Here is an 18082-nt window from a genome sequence, read left to right as displayed (position 1 = left end):
ATGGGGGCAAAAACAAAAGTGTTGAGTTTATCATTTTTTTTTCAGTGTAAATGGTTAATGCGTAGCTGTCTGCTCATGCAATAAGCGTCCATTTTGGTCAGATGCGTAGCATGTGCGATGGGCCTTCACCCATCATACCCACCTTTTCAAGCCTTTGCGACAGCTTTGGTCATTTCGTGTCTTCCTGGAAAATGTTAAGTCTTGCTCTTCGAGATATTGGCAGGATAGCAACTTTTGGGGACATATAAAACTGTTCTTAACTCTCTCTATTTGGATAATAAGTCCCTGAATGTGTCAATGAATCAGATATTTTCTGTTTTGTATTTATAATGAATTTAGAACAATTTGCTGATTTTATTTTTCACTTTGACATAACAGACTTTGTGTTGACTAGTGGTATAACTCAATATGGAGAAGTCCAATGGGGATGAATACTTTTGAGGACCGCTGTAGGTGATTGCTGGGGACAAGGGGAAATAAACTGTTCCTGTAGCTACATTGTTGATTGACTTAAACTGCCCACCTGCCCTCCTTTTTGGAACTGTGGGGGGCTGTGCGAAAGGGATTAGTAACTATGTTATATACTGTGGCTAGAGGACAGCAAGCATCTTTGTGGTGCTCCAGCCCCGAGGAAGGAGTCCAATAGGTGCTTACCAGTCTTATCGTAATGCATTCTATTGGTCAGGAATTCTCTCTGAAGGTGAAGAGTAGGCTGCTTGACCCTGATTGGATAGTTCAGAGCTTCTGCTCTTTCCTTTTTATGTCAACTCATGGAATGAGTGGAGGTCAGGGCCAAAGTGACTGCTCTACATGGCCCAGGGGAGGCCCAAATCAGGCCTGGTAGTTAACCAAATTACTTAAACATTAACAATAATTACCTGATATTAATTATTCCTTGCATTGGGTTGATTTCATTCGGGGGAAATTATATTGTTTTACACCCGATTTTTGCATGTTTGTTTACCTGACACATCAAAAAAATTTAAGATTATTTTATTTTGGATTAGATTTCCCTTTTTATTGTCATTGAACAGTTTAAATACAGTACCACAAAATGCAGAAAGAAGCACCAAACTAAATTTTTCGCTTAGATTAATATATGCTACTTAAACACACACACACCAAAAAAAGTCAAGGCAGTGTAAATAATGTATTTGTTGTAATGTTAATGCATGCTCATTGATGCTCACTGGTGTAATAGGAGAATCTGTGTGTAGAATCTGCCTTTGCATTTATGTTTTCGACCACAGGGTGGCACCCAAGCACTGGTTAAGCAAGCTGGTGGTATGACATCTGGACAGGCATATTACAAAGACGGAAAAATAATTAAACTAAAAGTAATAATAACAAGAATTCTACACACAATGAGACTGTCAACCCATGCTACAGAACATTTACTTCAGACTGTGAGAATAGCACTGCATTTTCTGGTGCACATACAGCAGCAACACAAAACCAATTTAAAGCAGACTAATATCAAAACCATATGCAGGCCTATTAATTGTACCTAGAATTTCTAATTAAACAGCCGGAGGCAGGGCCTTCTCTTATAGAGCTCCACTACTTCGGAATTATTTGCCAATTAAGGTTAGAAATGCTAACTCAGTGTCTACTAAAGACTCATCTCTTCAACGTGGTCTATGATTAAGTGTAGTCTGGCCCAGGGGTGTGAAGGTGACCAGAAAGGCTTGATACTGTCCACCCTTGCTGTCTTGCCAGGTGGGCTCTCATCGCCACTGGGATGCCCTCCCTCCAATGCCATTCAGGGGCGGGTCACTGGCTTGTTGTTGTCTCTCTGTTATCCACTTTGCAATGGGGCTTTACTCTTCTGGCAATACTCTGCCCTCGTTCAGTGTGGTTTTGGTTGGTGGGGGTCCCTTTGGTTGATGCTTGGCAATGCGGGTGGATTGATTTCCTACCTGTTGGGCCCTGTCCAGGGCCTCCCCCGGATAGGGCCAAAGTGTCACTGGACCCCCTGTCTCAGCCCCAAGGCCTTACGCTGCTACATTATTGTGCTGGGGGAGTAGGGTCAGTTCTCCTTCTCCACTATAAATCCTTGTATTTCTAAGGAATGCATTTTCTACATTTTAAACTTAGGAGGACATGAGGTCTTGGCACACACCTGAGGATTACCAGGCTTGAAAGACCCGTTGCGGTCCCTGTCCAAAGTCCTTCTGGTTGTGTTGCAGATCAAGACGATACCTGACGATTTCAGCTACCACTGTGCTGACACCCCCCCTCCCCCGTGCTGTCCCTGTCTTTATCCATCTCTGGGCATGCTTCCGACCTGGACTAGGTTTAAATAGACTCTGTACTCAGCCCACATTCATTTATTAACTATTACAATTTGTACTCTTAATATGTTCACCCGGCACAGCCAGAAGAGGACTGGTCACTCCTCGTAGCCTGGGTCCTCTCTAGGTTTCTTTTTAAATTTCAGCCTTCTTAGGGAGTCTTTCCTAGCCACTGAAATTCAACACTACTGTTTTTTGCTCCTTGGGGTTTAAGGCCGGGTGATTTGTAAAAGCACTTTGTGACAACTGCTGATGTAAAAAGGGCTTTATAAATACATTTGATTGATTGATTGATTAGGCACTCTGAGTCACTTCCTGCCTTTCTGGATTTCATTATTAATTTCTGCTGCATGGATTCCAGTAAGGCAAGCAAAGAGTGCTGTAAAATAAAGTTAGTCTTAATTTTACCAACTTGATAATACACTGATAATCCTCCTTTGCCAACATACAGATTATGTACCTCTGTTGTATATTCAGTGTAGGTATACTGGACAATGCATTCATTGTGTCTGCTGATGGAAAAAGTTAAAATTGGGGTAAAAAGAGGCAATTGACAAACATTAAAAGCTGCGTTCTGAAATAATGAACCAACAAGCGAAGGTAATAATGAAGAACTGGGCATAAGGACTGAATGCTAAACAGTTAAAAAAAAGAAAAAATCTATGTTTGAGGACATAAAAACTGATCTTACAGGGGGAAAATGTTCCCATAGCAACTGTGTCTAGATATAAATGGGCAGAACTCTCTTGTAGCCTGAGTTCCTAAGAGCCAGACAACCACAATACGTGTCTGCTTTGTTAAAATTCCAGCGAAGTACTATGTATAAAAACTTTTGGTCCCTAACTAGCTCAATAGCACCCATGACCATCTCATACACTGACACTTTGACAATAGAGGCCTATTTAGTTAATAGAATAATAGGTTTTTTTTCTTTACAATTTGCATAAGTATGGGAACTGACATTCAAACTGGTTGAAATGTCGCAGTGTCATGAGTTCACTTCACCCATTAAACTAGTTAAAGTCCCTTCACCTAATGGCAATTCATAGTTTGTCTTCTGTTTTAATTCAACTGTTGTTACACTGTAAATAATATCAGTCTTTTGTTTGTTTTGTCTGCCTAGAGTACGGATGCATAATGTCATTGATAATAAGGCAAAGCATTAAATAAATGAAATTTTCAAAGACATAGTTCTTTCATTCAATATTACTTCATAAATATGTATTATGATACTATAATAACAAGTGCTTTGTTTGGGAGAATAACACAAATCGTGACAGGCGATGAATTGCTAATCCATGTTTTTCTGGTCTTATTAACATAAAGCAGTCTGCAAAACAACAAGACACAAGATATTGTCTAAAATCAGACATGGATCATACTACTGCATTTAAAATATGTATTTAAACTACTTTTAAGCGTTAAAAGTAATTTGTATTTCACTGAAATACAGACTGTTGTGTTTTGTCAAAAGATACAGTCCCGATAGAACGTGGTCTTGTTTGGGATGGAGCTTATTAGAAGAGTAAAAAGTTTAGTGACATTTACCATGATATTTAACATTTACATTTGCATTTTGTTCATTTAGCATCCAAAGCAACTTAGTTTATGGACAAAGAAGTGACTCAATAAAGTAGATGACCACTTTTTCTGTGTTAAAATACAACATACCCGTTTTTTTTGTTTTCAAATATTGTTATTGAACACACGTTGAAAAAGCAATACAAATACTAACAAAAATATGCACTGAATGTTTTTTCTTCTTAGTAAATGAAAATGCAGAAATAAGGAACAAACATTCATATCCAAAAAGATAAACAAACAAATACAGAATAAAATGCAAAGACCCCACTTACCGTATTTCCCCCTGATTCCCCCAGTTCCCCTCTAACTCAAAAATGCACCTACCCCCTCCTCACATTCACATACCCCCTCCCCACAGTCACTTCCCCCCCTCCCAACAGCAGGCTTCTCCACACGCCCGCCCCCTACCCCTCCACTGTTTGGGTGAAAGTGCGACGAGGCCAGACCATAATCATGAGTTTGGTAGGTGAGAAATGGACAGCCATGCACATTTTTATAATGTAACCTTGCTAAAAGCTCACTTGTAGCGCATTATTACGGCACTGCCCAATGCATCCAGTGGTCAAGAGAGAATGCAAGTGTGGGCTGTGATCTGAGATTACATTGTTGTAGTGCTTTGCATTACAGGAGTAGTGGTAAGATTTGGCATTAAACAGAAATGTGTCCATGTAGGAGTAAACATTGTAGATGTACTCTTCTCCCGAGGAGGTAGAGAACATCCACACCGGTCCAGCAACACGGCGTCAGGTCTCCAGGGAGACATGTTTTTGAGTCTGGATAGTTTTTGTCAGAACCGCCGTACACAGTTCTGTTTGTTGTCATTCCATGGTGTGTGGGACATAACATCCCACCACTTACAAAGCCTTGCCAGGATTCCTGGTGTCCATGGTGCAAGCGTTTTTTGAAATTATTGCGTTATTATATTATTTTGAGTGTACGGTCAAGGAACTGGACAGAGAACTGGAGTGTCCTCCTTCTGATGAACGGCCCAGATAAGATTAAAAAAAAATACATTTTCACACCACCTTCACACAGCTCATCTCTCCAAAGACAACTCTCGGACTTTACTTTGGCATTTTACCAGGAACTAGACAATGAGTCTGTGTGTAATTTAGCCTGCTCCAATGTATGTCTGCCTGGTTTACATGTGCACATCCACTTTTAATTAAAGTCATGAGGAATGTGAGTCTCCACTCACACAAGAATAGGCAATGTCAACATCAGGGATAGACCGCAACTTTTGTGCTGAAATCGTTTGTTGTTTTTATTATAAAGTGGCATGCCAAATATGTTTTATGTGGTCCTTAGTCAATGATTAGATTAGATTCAACTTTGTCAGTGAACAAGTACAAGTACAGTACAATGAAATGCAGTTAGCATCTAACCATAAGAGCAAATAGAAGAGGCCAGAAAATGTACAAGTATTAAGTGTATGTATATTTCAAGTGGAGATGTAGGGTCTTATAAGAAACATTTACCAACTGTTTCGTTTTGTTGTTTACGGAGCATGGGAGACATCCCGAGGTCATCCCAATCCTCTCCAGGGGCAGAGAACACAAAGTACAGAACAGATTTCTGCTTAAGTAAGCAGGCAAGTCTTGGCCAGGCATTTTAATTATCATCGCAAGGGCTATTTCAACCAAGGCAAATATACGGCAAGGCCAGATCTCCATTCACTGGGTCAAGTTGATACTTCCGCCGCTGGCTCAGGTCCACTGGTGATAGCTCCTAAATCAGCCCCATCTGCAGCAGGCGACAGGAAACCAAGCGTAGCGTTGGTGTCACTCTGAATGCTTCAGGCAACCTCGCGTTCCCTGCCAGGTTTTTATTTTAAGATAAACACACGCGACTGCTCTCCGTATCGATTTTCTTAAGGAACTTACAACTTGAAATTTGATTCCTGCGTGGGTCAGCGGGCGTCGGGAACTCTTCGGGGATCTGGGAGAAGGCAAAAGAAACATGACCATTGAAGAAGATGAACTCTCTACCACCCTTGTACTCCCTTACATTTTTCCCCCTGACAAATAATAATGGTTGTACTAAAAGCAAACTTAAACAGAAGTAATTGGCTAGGCATGGTATTGAAATGTCAACAGTAATGCGTGCCGTCAGGATTTCTCACCCCATCATGTCATGCAAAACACACAAGCAAAAATCAATTTTCAGTGTTGTGAACTGGTTAATTTGGCAATCGGAACCAGACTGTTCTCTCTGGCCTGACTTATGGGAACATAACCATTTAATTCTGGATGAGATGTTCTGTCCCCTCAAATAACTAGTATTGATTTATTGGCATGTTTTAAAGAAAAACGTGGCAAAAAGCTTTTCTAAAATATTGACCAAGTTCACATTGATACCATACTTGACTAGTGTGTGACATGTTCATGTTTCATTTTAATTAATTCCCATAGAAATAAGGAAGCAGACTATGTCATAGATTATTATAATGTAATACAAATGTTTATAATGTCATTCCTAGGTACAAATAGTGTTTCGGTATTGAGTGCTGCAATCAACAGAACACAATGGCAAAAATGCACTGACACCACAGATATGTTGTTCAAAATATTAATTGAGTTGGAGCTGGATATAGTCTGGTCCCAGATCTTCATGTGTTACTTGCCCACTCCTGTAGTCATTGGCAAGACAGGGAAAACGTATCTGGGATCAGGCTGTATTAGAGGGATCCTGGGTCAACAACCATCTGCTGAACCATTGGGGTCCCCTGTCCATAAAACACTTTGGAGTGACAATCAAGAAACCACCTTAGACAGCAGCTTCTGTCCATCCAATCAAAATAGCAAAGACCACGACTCCGGTGACACCGGCCAGGAAATACTACCAGCTCTGGAGAGTTACAAACTCACAAATCATCACCGTCGTCCCTAGGTCAGCATGGGAGAACATCTGCTGAATATCCTCATTTAGGCATACATATTTTACACATTTTCTTTACATGGTTGGTGTCTTCTGGTTCTTCCAGTGTGAAAACACAACTCAAGGCCATCAAGGAAAGGTTTTACAGATCAGAAAAGTCCTCAGTAGTGTTACGCAACAAAGTGGTTTCACTTGAATTACTTCAGTAGATAAATGGTCTGAAGCTGCACAAGTTGTTCTGTTCTTTCTGCTTTAACTCCACCATGTCACAGCACAACGAAGGAATAAAGCAGCTAATGGGCTTTCCTCATGTACTTAAGAGCTGTACTGTACCGCCAGAAAGGTCTGGAACATGATTAACAAAAGCAGCGGTTCACAAACAGGCCTGTAGGGGTAAAAAAATATGTTGTGTATGTATGTTTATTTTTGCACATATTTCATTGTTTATTTCAACAACAATCACAAAACAGATTTAAAATGATTGGAGCCAAGGGATCCATGGAGTAAGTTCAGAGTATGTAACGCCATATGGTGTCATAATATGAATCTATAACTTATGTTGTTATCCCTCAGCAACATACAAAAGATCTAGGAGGAATAATGCATTTACATTTACATTTATTTTAAGTTGTGTTTAGAAAATAACCTACTACAGTTATACATAACATAAGGATAATTGTTTAATTAAACACCTGACATATATGAAAAACAATATTTTTATAGGACAAAATCACCCACAATATTTGTTTCCAAAAGCTCATGAGGCTGTTCATTGGCAGTTCTGATCAGAAACCTCAAAAAACCTGGCATGGTGTTCCTTTCCAGCTGGTATCTCACCCTCTCTGCATTTTAAAGACAGCAGTGGCCTAGAGAAACATTGTCTCCTACTTTCTTTTCACCTCCTTCACTGCCTCACAAATCCCCTACTCCCTCACACATCTTTGTCCTCTGGGTATAAACCCCTCTTCCTTTTTGAGTCCAGACATCAGGACTGTTTCCATAGCGACAGGCCATTATGGAGAGAAGGAAAAGGAAAATCAATACACAATGTGCTAAAGAAAGGAGCCTGGAACATGAGACAGGCTTGTTAAAGCCACAGTGCTTTCCCCTGAATTGTCCGCCCTCATTTGTTCACCCTATTAAGCACATTGAGAGCAACTATCGATGCTCAATATTCACCTGATTCAAGAGATCAATATACATAATTTAAGGTAACCTTTAACAACAGAACATAGAAGCTTTTATGGACACTAATGATGTTGAAACCCAGTTATTCAGCCATTTCCTTTGGTGTTCTACACCCACTGGGTTCTGCAGGACTCTCTGAATTTGTTATTTGATTGGATAAGCCATCTGGTTCTCATTTTACTAGCTTTTCACTGTTACTAAACCCACTGTTAGATGTTACTATGAATTACGGTAATATTTAAAATAGTTGTTTGTTTTCCTTTCAGAAATTTGTGGTCCATTCCAAAATTTTAATCTACATTTATAGTCAATTATAGTTTTCCTCACAACCAGCACTGATAGCATACGGCATTAATGTACTTCATCTGTAAATTGCTTTAATGTAAATGTTCTTTACTCTAGCCTCACTTTGGAGAGGAACCAATCAAAACATTGGAGGGTTTTACTCAAACCAAACCATTCACAGCACAACTGCTGCTTCAATGAAATTCAGTCAACTGGAAATGAAAGTGATAGTTGGCATGCCACGCAACGCAAAATTTACAACCTACAAAAAAGTCCCAGATGATTGCCCGAGCTTCCCAAAGACTTTCCACAAAAAGAAAATTTGTCATTTAGTTATGGTAATAAATATTTATTAATGCACTCAACAAAATTCAAACAATTCACATGAATATAGGAAAAACCTTTTAGAGCATACAAAATGTGTACAGTCGTAAACATAAAAAATAAATTAAACAATTTCTATAAACAGGTACCAAACAGGTTGCAATATCTCTCAGCAAAGTAAATGTTGTGGAAAATACATTTTCTTGCACCCCACCCCCAAGCATACAAGTAATACTAAAAAATGTACATAACATTATAGATCTCCAGTATATACAACCAAACTGAGGCAAATTCTGCTTACCTTGCTTTCATATTGTAGGATTACAGACAACATGACTTAGTTTGAAAACATATGTGACAAACAGAATTCAATGGTTTTATCAAACACTGTGAATAAATGTTGAAGTAGAAAATGATAGTGAGATGCAGTTAGAGGATTACACTTAACTGACATTTGTTTTTTTAAATGTGTTTAATGGGGGGGGGAAAAATACATAGTCAATTGTTCACATATACTGTACATAATTACATATCTACAGTGGGAAATCACCAATGGTGCTTCCCTCTTCCTCTTTCTCTTCCTCTTCTAGGGAGATCCAGACGTCATCAGACCTCATCCTCAGTCTTATGACAGAAACCTGGACATTGTACAATGGCCAGGCCTCTTGTCTGTCAAATTATCAAAGGAGTCCACTCCAGATTAAACTGCCTTTGGCATGTCCCTACACTTGAGTGGCCACACAATACACTCACCAGTGTGACAACCAAGCAGTCTGTGTTTCCACTGGCAACACGAGTCAGGGCCTCAGGTTTACCTTTGTGAGCTCATAGAAGCCCTTCCTCCTGGCTCTCCTCAGGTAGTCCAGGACCAGGCCACTGGTGGTCAACATGATGCCCAAGCAGACAGCAGGAATAACTATCTGGTTCAAATCGGGTGAAGACCTGGAGTGCTTCTCTGTAGAAGAATGGGAGGGGGACAGCAACAGAGTAACAATGAGGACGATGCTGATTGGCCAAAAATAGCATGTTATGTTTTGACAGCTTTGGGACCCTCTCAAATTACACTGAGCTTTGTTATTGGTGGATGGAATTATTTTGCTTCTCTGTTCTCAAATTCCAATGTTAATAAGGCTTTCTTCCTGTTCCCAATTTCTTAGCTAAACATGGGGTTGAAATTGGTTTCAACCAAGTAACTGATTTCATTGTGAATTATATTTTATATAATGATAATACAAAATATTTGTATTTGTGTTGAAAGGAATACAACGCGATCTCCCTGTTCCGTTTAGCCTGCCCAGCTAAAGAGTCAACAATAAACCATGTCACTTACTCATGACGACGATGCTGAAGATCTCGGTTTCATAACCCAGGTCGTTAGTGACATTTACCAGGTATCGGCCTGCATCTTGGAGTGTCACGTTCAACAACAGAAAGTTCCCGTCCAGGGAGTAGAGCTCCATGCCGTTATCCAGTTTCCTCAAAACCACAGCAGGGGCTGGGAAACTGTTGGAGTGGCAGGAAACCGTGACGTTGTGGCCCTCCTGCACCTCCGAGGACGGGTACACCTGGACGGTTATGTTCCGGGGAGGTGCTGGACACCAGGCAAACAGAACACGCGTGATATAATTAACACCAAGTGAAGAAACCTGAGGCAAGAACACTAAAAACAAACATGAATCTGGGGCCGTGCGTTGATAGTCTGAATTATTATACAGTCATTATACAATGGATATTATCCAGTGTTTCCTCTGGAAAGGGGGGGGGGGGGGGTTGTTGGGAGGGGCCACTTAATTTTTCTAGGCTATTGGAATTATAGTTCAGCTTATTGATGGAGGTCAGTTGCGGGAGAGACACATGCAGGGAGCTAGATGCCCTCCTTTTCACTCCATCTCTTCTTTCCTTTCTTCCATTCCCCTCCATCTACTCTCTTCACTTCCTGTTCCCTCCTGTCCATGTCTTCTTTACTTTCTTCCTCTCTCCTCTATTCCACTTTCATTATCTCCATATGCTTTTCCTCTCCTCTCTGCTGTCTCCTCCTCTGTTACAACCTGGTCTACTCCTCCATGTCCCCCCTCTGTACTGTACCATTGTCCCTCACTTTCAGGACTATTCCCTGCCTAGTAAAGTAATGCATACAGTTCTCATATACTTACGTTTCTTTGAGATCGAGTTTGTAAGACCGAGTAAAATAAGAGTCTGTAACATCATGAACAATAGACCATTGACAAAGGCTGCAATAAATAATTGAATGACTCTCTCCCTTGACGACCGGTTACGCAATCATTATTTCACCACTACACGAAACGGCTGATTTCTTACACTACATCCAAACGAGGTGGGAATAATTTGTGTTTAAACTGAAGAGTGAGCTAATAAAGTAGTCAAACAAGCAAACGTCTGGTACCTTCAACATCCATTTCTCTGGTGATCTCCATCTCCTTTATATGTTTTGTTGAATTATAACGATTCAATTTTTACAGGACAATGTAAAAGCTTGCTATCAAGCCTGAGAGAGAAAACCCAAAAGCACAAAAGAAAACCGTCAGAGATTGGTCGTTGGAGACTACAGAACAGGGACTTAACTGAAGGTGGAAGAGAAAGTGCACTGGGCTTTTAAAAGTGCACTGTGGAAGCAAAGTGTATACGTGGGAGCAGCGTGACGAGAGAAAACGACGTGTGTGTCGGCTTGAAGCCTGGCACTCACCTCTCACTGTGAAGTGTGTTCTCGCTCCATGGTGGCCGTACTCATTGGAGGCCTCACACACGTAGACGCCAGAATCGACCAGCCGGGCGGAGGAGAGGGAGAAGGAGGTGGAGGAGCCGTCACTGGACTGGAGTTCTACACCCTGGCCGTTAGAGATTCGCCTCAGCACCATCCGTCCCACCGGAGCGCCGTCCGACTGGCAGGACACCGTCACGCTGTCCCCTTCCTTCACCTCATTGGCCGGGCTCACTGAGATGGTGGTTCCCCTGGGAGCGTCTGCACAGCACAATGTCGGGTTTGGCACAGGTGACAAGGCTTCAGAAACCCCCCCCCCCCCCGCAAAGGGCTTGACTAACTTGGGGCATCAGGTTAAAAGCACTAAGGGCACTGAGCCAACACCCCCAGGGAAAAGTTAGTCAAGCAATCGGCATTCAGAACACAGTGAGCGGAACTAGGAGGAGTAAAATGCAGGGGTGGAACTAACAGCTTGCGCCGGGCTCTGGCTCTCCGAGACCTTCTCTGGGTCTGAGCATGGTAACGCAGGCATTTACCCAGACCTCAGTGACACGTCGAAATCACTCACAGTGGATCTCCAGTTCGGTCAGTGCCTGCCTCTCTCTCCGACCCAGCGGGACTCCGTCAGTCTGTAGACTGACCCTGCAGGCAATCCTCCTGCCTTGGTGCTCCGGTCCAACCATGAGAGACAGCTGTGACGTCCAGTTTAGGAGCCCGCTGGAGTTCTTAACCGCGTCGGAGGGCAGCTCTTTGTCACCGTCCAGCCACTGTACGCGCAGGTGCCTGGATGGGTAGACGTCAGCGATGGAACAATACAGGTTGGCCACGCGGTCCTCCAGAAAGGGGCCAGGGTTCAGGATGACTGGGTCTGAGGGGAAAGCTGGGGACGGACAGGCAAATGGTTAGATGAAGATGTCAACGTATGACTAAAATAAAAAAAAAAATATACACAGTAAAGGTGTGAGAAAGTCAGACACAGCGATGGGTAGATTCTTGATTTGGCAGGTTAAAATGTGATTGATGTGTGTTAAAAATACCTCCACTAAGAAAGGCATGAATGAATACAGTGGAGGAGGCCTATGAATATACTCTTGCAGGCTTTTGAGATAAAAACCTAGGAGGCATAAACCATTTAATGCATTTGAATTTTGAAAGGGCCAGTGTACATTATTCAGTTGAAGTCAATGTTTCAGCCAATACAGTGGGAAATACTTCAGCAAATCCCTTACAAGAAACATTAAACTTTTTCACTTCAGTGACCTTGAAGTGCATTTATCATTCTTCTTTCCAGTTAATCTCTCCCATAACACTGTTTGCAGTGCATTCCCACTAAACAAACTGGACTCCTGCCCACATTGTGTGGGAGTGCGGCATAAGGGATCTCTAAAGCTTCAAGTCTTTAGTTGGGTTTCATAACATCAGTATTCTTATAAACTCCTACAAAGACTCGCATTGCTATTTTTAAATCAATGATGTCAACTACTAAACATTACAGTTTCTAAATCAAAGAAGTCTGTAGAACTGATAGGTGCCAGGCCGGGGCTGGTTCCACTTATGAGTTCAAAGCCAGCAAACAGATGAAGGTAACCGACTTTGCTGTCAACTAGGTATTTCCAAATGAATCTTGAATTCAACGTACCAATATGGCCTTAGACCTTTTGTAGTCGATTTATAGCCTATTTCTTTACGTATTTTTTCCTGATAAAGTATAAACTCAAAGTAAACAAACCAGCCTTTCTAAAGATGAATAGTGTACTCACAGAAGACACGGACTTCAATATGCTTGGCCTTGACTACGGAGCCACACTTGGCCTCACAGGTGTAGGTTTGCTCGTTGGCCAGACCGACTGGGGCCAAGTGGAGCTGGGACAGAGAGTCCTGGGTGAGTACGTTACAGTCGACGGGCAGGACGCTCTTCCAGGAGAAAGCTGGCTGGGGACAACCCAAAGCCTGGCAGGAGAGCACCAGAATGGATCCAACCTCAACCGTCACAGCCGGGTCCATCTTTACCTCCAGTGGGTACACTAAAAACAAAAAGAATCGAAGCACAGGAGAGAAGATATGTAACACTTCCATTTCCAAGCTCATTTCAGTTCCTATTATCGATTCAATTCAAATATCAAGCTCAGTAGAAATCTTTAGGATAAATCTGTGGTGGTGAAACTGGCCCAAACAATTGCTGTGACACGTACAGTATACTGTAGATTCTCAGTTGCTTTATATATAATGGTACCGGATGCACATATTGGGTTTAACATTTAGAAATACAACACTTTAGTCAAGTCAAATGTATTCATAAAGCGCATTTAAAAACAACTTATGTCGACCAAAGAGCTGTACAGTCAAAACATATAGCCAACTAAATATATTTATAGAATGACAAACAGAACTTCCTACCGATTTGAAGAAGTATCTAAAATCTCCACACATCTCAATCAACAAAAAAAGATAACTTATTAAAGCACATTCAGAAGAAATAAATCACATGTACACAAATGCAGATATTGCACAAATTATCTGTGGGGGAATAAAATAAAAAGCCAGCCATAGCCCATCCACGTCACATGACCTCTGCATCAGCCTCAGCAGTGTTAACACTGTTGTCGACTCAGTAAAATTAATGGTTATAATTATGAGTCTGTGCGGCTCTTGAATCAAACCTACGCGTCCAACGCAACCTGAAGTTGTGAAGCACATACTCATGATGAAAATAGAAACGATTCACACTGGAGAGCCTCTCGAACGCCCCGAACAGATCATTCACTTATTTTGCTATCTGCTCCGGCAGTGTCCAAGAGCTCTTATTCACAGGGGACCAATGGCTTGGTGACTCAACAATGTCAGTTTCCACTTTAAAGAATATCGCTTTCAATACTTCAAGGAATGTTTCCCCTTTCAGACAGGATGTGTTTATTATGCGACCAGCACCACCAAATAGACATACTGGGGACATTTTCGCAGCACCAACAATACAAGTACATTGTGCTCTATGTAATTATTTTGACAGTAAGCATTTTTTGTTTTGGGGGGGGGGGGGGGGCATTTGGATCTATACTACCCCAGAGTAAGCCTAGTCCTCTGGTAGAATATCAAGCTCAGTAGAAATCTTTAGGATAAATCTGTGGTGGTGAAACTGGCCCAGACAATTATTGTGACATGTACAGTATACTGTAGATTGTCAGTTGCTATATATAAAATGGTATGGGTTGCACATATTGGTTTTAAAATTTAGAAGTACAACACTTTATACAGATAGTTCCCCTATTTCAGGGCACCAAAAATACTGAGACAGACTTGTATTCACAGATGTGCACCTGACCTTTCCAGGGCACCAAATTGATTGAGATGATTCTGGTTATTCTGGTGCTTCTGGTTAATTAGTGGTGTTCTGTCACATAACCTCTAAGGGCATGAGAGAGGTGAGGATAAGAATCAGATAGCTTCAAAACAGGCTGGTTACGGTTTGCTGAAAGCACCTAAAAGAGCCATGGGAGAAATTACTGTTAACAGATGAGACATAGATGAAAAGAGGAAGGTTTGGGGAAATAAAGCAACTGGCAAATATTCACCGAATACCACCTCATCTGTGAAATACGGTGGAGGACTGTCTACTGGCAGTGGAACTGGCCCACAAATACACATCTGTATATATCAATAATGTATCCGCTAACAGCGGCAGCAGAACACATTTTGAAGGGTACAGAAACATCTTGCCTGCTGAAGTGCAAGTACATCCTTCAAAGTAACATGACTACGCTTCAACATACAGCAAGACAAGGACCCCAAACCTACTGAAAAACGTTTGGGGTCAAACACCGGAAAGCTCTTGACTGGACAGGTCAATCAAGAAACGTTCATTTGCATAACACCAGATTCAAGGAAATAGATCTCAGATAAATAGAACTGAGAATCTATACCTCAGCCCTATAGTGAATGTTTGGATTTCCAATCCAAACCTTTGGGGGATGGAGCCATTATTTAAAAAAAAAAAACTTACTGCTCCAATAATTAGGAAGGGTGCTGTAGCTAAGGCCTTACAAATACATACTACTGGCAACTATTTTCAAACACAATTAGGCAATTTTCCTTCAATCCAGCAGTAGGACGCCTGGGCACACTCAGGTACTACGCTGCAGATATTTTAATCTGCACAGAGCAGTCGGATTGCAATGCCAAAATAAACATTTCAGAAATCTTACCTTCAACGGAGAGCAGTGTTCTGACCTTCTGGCTGCCGTACTCATTGGAGGCCTCACACTCGTAGACGGCAGAATCATTTGCCAGGGCGGAGGAAATAGCGAAGGAGGTGGAAGAGCCGTCACTGGACTGGAGTTCTACACCCTGGCCGTTAGAGAGTCGCTTCAGCACCATCCGTCCCACCGGAGCGATGTCCGACTGGCAGGACACCGTCACGCTGTCCCCTTCCTTCACCTTGCTGCGCGGGCTCACTGAGATGGTGGTGTTGGCTGGGGGAGTTGACAGCGAAGGTTATTGAGTGATAGAAAAATGTTCCCAATAATTTTTAAACGTTGCCTAATTGAGATTGCTACTTCCAAAAAGACCTTGCGAATGAAGCCAAAACAACTACTCCTTACAATTACAAATCTCAAAGTTACAAAAAATGTAAAAGATTTGAGTCCATACAAATTCCAAGCAATCCTACCTAGAACAGTGACTTTCACACTGGCCGTGGCGTTTCCAACAGAGTTACTGGCCACGCACCCATATAGGCCAGAATGCATCATGTTTACATCTTTAAGGGCCAGCTCTTCACTCTGGCCCACTATGACAAACTGTCCCCCTGGACCCACGGCCTTCCAACGTATCTCCGGCCTGGGGTATCCTTCCGCAAGGCACCATAATGTGAGCCCGGTGCCAACCCTCACCGTAGTCGGCTGAGAGATTGAAATAATCTGTGGCACATCTAAAAAGAAAATGAAACAAAAGTTGAATTGTCGTTGCAGGCCTCAGTCGTGGAGGATGGATACAATTAAATACCTGCTTAAACTGCGACCACTCGAAGACCAGAAAGGACACCACGTGAACCACGTTCTGACAAGTCCCACCTATCCCCAACCTCCCTTTGACTGAAGCTGCCGCTGCGGTAGTAACTTACAAAGCACGGTGAGGGGCACAGTGGTTTCCTTGGTCTTCTCAGCGTCGGGCACTCCATCCATGCCGTGAGTGGCTCTGCATGAAATACTGCCGTTCACGTCGTCTCGGGTGGGTGTGAACGCATAGGTGGAAAGCGTGGACTCCGAGGCTGTTTGGAGCACGTGGTCTCCTCGCCGCCACTCAATCAACAGGTACTCCAGAGGATAGAAATTAGTCACCTGACATGTGAGAATGTTGACTTCGCCCGAGATTAGTCGATCGTGGCCTGATACGACAGGGGCCTCGGGAAATGCTGAAAAAACCCAATTTCACAGCTTTAAACAAGTACATTTCTAATTCAATTGTCAAACAATACAAATGATGTAAAGGCATCTTCATCATCAGAGCTTCAAACACATTTTACACTGGGTTATACATTGGATGGGCTTACAATACACTTTGACGACTGCTCGTTGCCGTTTGAAGACTCCTCCACAATCGACTCGGCAGAGAAGTGCGGCTTCGTTATCCTTCGTCACAGGATCAAAAACTGCCACTGATTCGGGCCCGTCTGTGTGTATTTGAGCAAACATTGGCTTATCCTCCAGCGAATTCCACGAGATCGTAACCTGATTGTTGCAATCCGTTGCCATGCATCTCAACTCCTGCGTATCCCCGGCTCTGAAAAGTGCACTTTTTGGATGTATTTCCACATTAAATGCAAAGGCTAAAATGACAAATTAGAATATATTAGAATTTGCAATATTAAAAAAAGAACACATGCCGCTATTTAATATCAATAGTCTATGACATCATGACAGTTTTATTTTTTGTTAAAATGTTATTATGTAGGCCAAATAGTAAATTATACTTATTTTAGCCTATACTGCTGCACTTGAGTCCATACAAATTGTAAAATACAACACAAACACTTTCTGGTGAGTTCAGATTACAAGGCTATCCATAAATATGTAACTACAGTACGAAGTTTAAAGGCATTTCACACTGACTGAACGTGTAAATCTGGTATTACGGATGGAAATAGAATTACAATTTACCTGCTGCTGGTAGCATTAATAGCCATAAAAGAGACATTCTTTCGTTGGATGGGCTGAATAAATCACTGCAAGAAACAGATTAAGTTAGGCTGTAGCTTTCCTTTCTTTGCTGTAGATGTAATCTCGGGTCAGCCCAGAGCCGAGTATTTATATCTTGAAATTGGGGGAATCGCAGGAGAGAAAAAGTAACACCCCCTTAAAATCAAGTATGTCACGGATGAATTCCCCCACTGCTGGCCTCAGTGCTTGGCCTTTACTCTCTATCCCTGTGAGCTGTCTGGTGGTGAATAACAACCCCCTCTGCTGGTGTAAAAGAAACTCAATAACTGCATCGAAGTGCACTATACCCATATTAAAAGATACCAAGTAAGCAAATATGTCAAGTCCAATACTATGAGGTAACAGACGTCCACGTGACTGTAGGCTCGGCCGGTATTGTGAACATTTAACTGGTTCCATTGATAACCAGTTGAAGGTGGTGAAGAGACCACTTGTAGCCTGTGAGTCCGGGTCCCATGAGACGGCAGAACATTTCACATGATCAGCTTACTTCGGTCTCTGAAAGACTGGCCTCAGAACAGAGCTCATATGGCCACAGTGAAAAAATCAATTAATCGGTACAGTCTCTTTTTTCTACACATTTAACCTTTAAAATTAAC

The 18082-nt window shown here is 42.0% G+C and overlaps 1 protein-coding gene across 1 annotated transcript; it reads right to left on the bottom strand.

The window, feature by feature from the left end:
• Nucleotides 1-8865: 8865 nt before the first annotated feature.
• On the bottom strand, nucleotides 8866-17594 carry vcam1b (vascular cell adhesion molecule 1b). Its single transcript, XM_020049405.2, has 10 exons — nucleotides 17424-17594; nucleotides 16817-17092; nucleotides 16388-16678; nucleotides 15935-16195; nucleotides 15471-15737; nucleotides 13032-13295; nucleotides 11840-12151; nucleotides 11257-11532; nucleotides 9883-10143; nucleotides 8866-9507 (listed from the first exon to the last, which is right to left on the bottom strand). The coding sequence occupies exons 1-10, from the start codon at nucleotides 17458-17460 to the stop codon at nucleotides 9350-9352; spliced, it is 2403 nt and encodes an 800-aa protein (XP_019904964.2). The 5' UTR covers nucleotides 17461-17594; the 3' UTR covers nucleotides 8866-9349.
• Nucleotides 17595-18082: the final 488 nt, after the last annotated feature.

The sequence above is a fragment of the Esox lucius genome, chromosome 8 (assembly GCF_011004845.1).
Source record: "Esox lucius isolate fEsoLuc1 chromosome 8, fEsoLuc1.pri, whole genome shotgun sequence".
Taxonomy (NCBI): Eukaryota; Metazoa; Chordata; class Actinopteri; order Esociformes; family Esocidae; genus Esox; species Esox lucius.
Note: the sequence above shows the minus strand (reverse complement) of the source record. Positions and strands in the feature narration are given on the sequence as shown.

Bases quoted from the DNA above. Each gene is read 5' to 3' on its own strand.
- vcam1b (XM_020049405.2), bottom strand. From the start codon at position 17,460: ATGTCTCTTTTATGGCTATTAATGCTACCAGCAGCAG. The intron at 10,144-11,256 runs GTGAGTGCCAGG...CCTGGTGTCCAG, and splicing joins AACACACTTCACAGTGAGAG to CACCTCCCCGGAACATAACC. The intron at 9,508-9,882 runs GTAAGTGACATG...ATTCTTCTACAG, and splicing joins CTTCAGCATCGTCGTCATGA to AGAAGCACTCCAGGTCTTCA.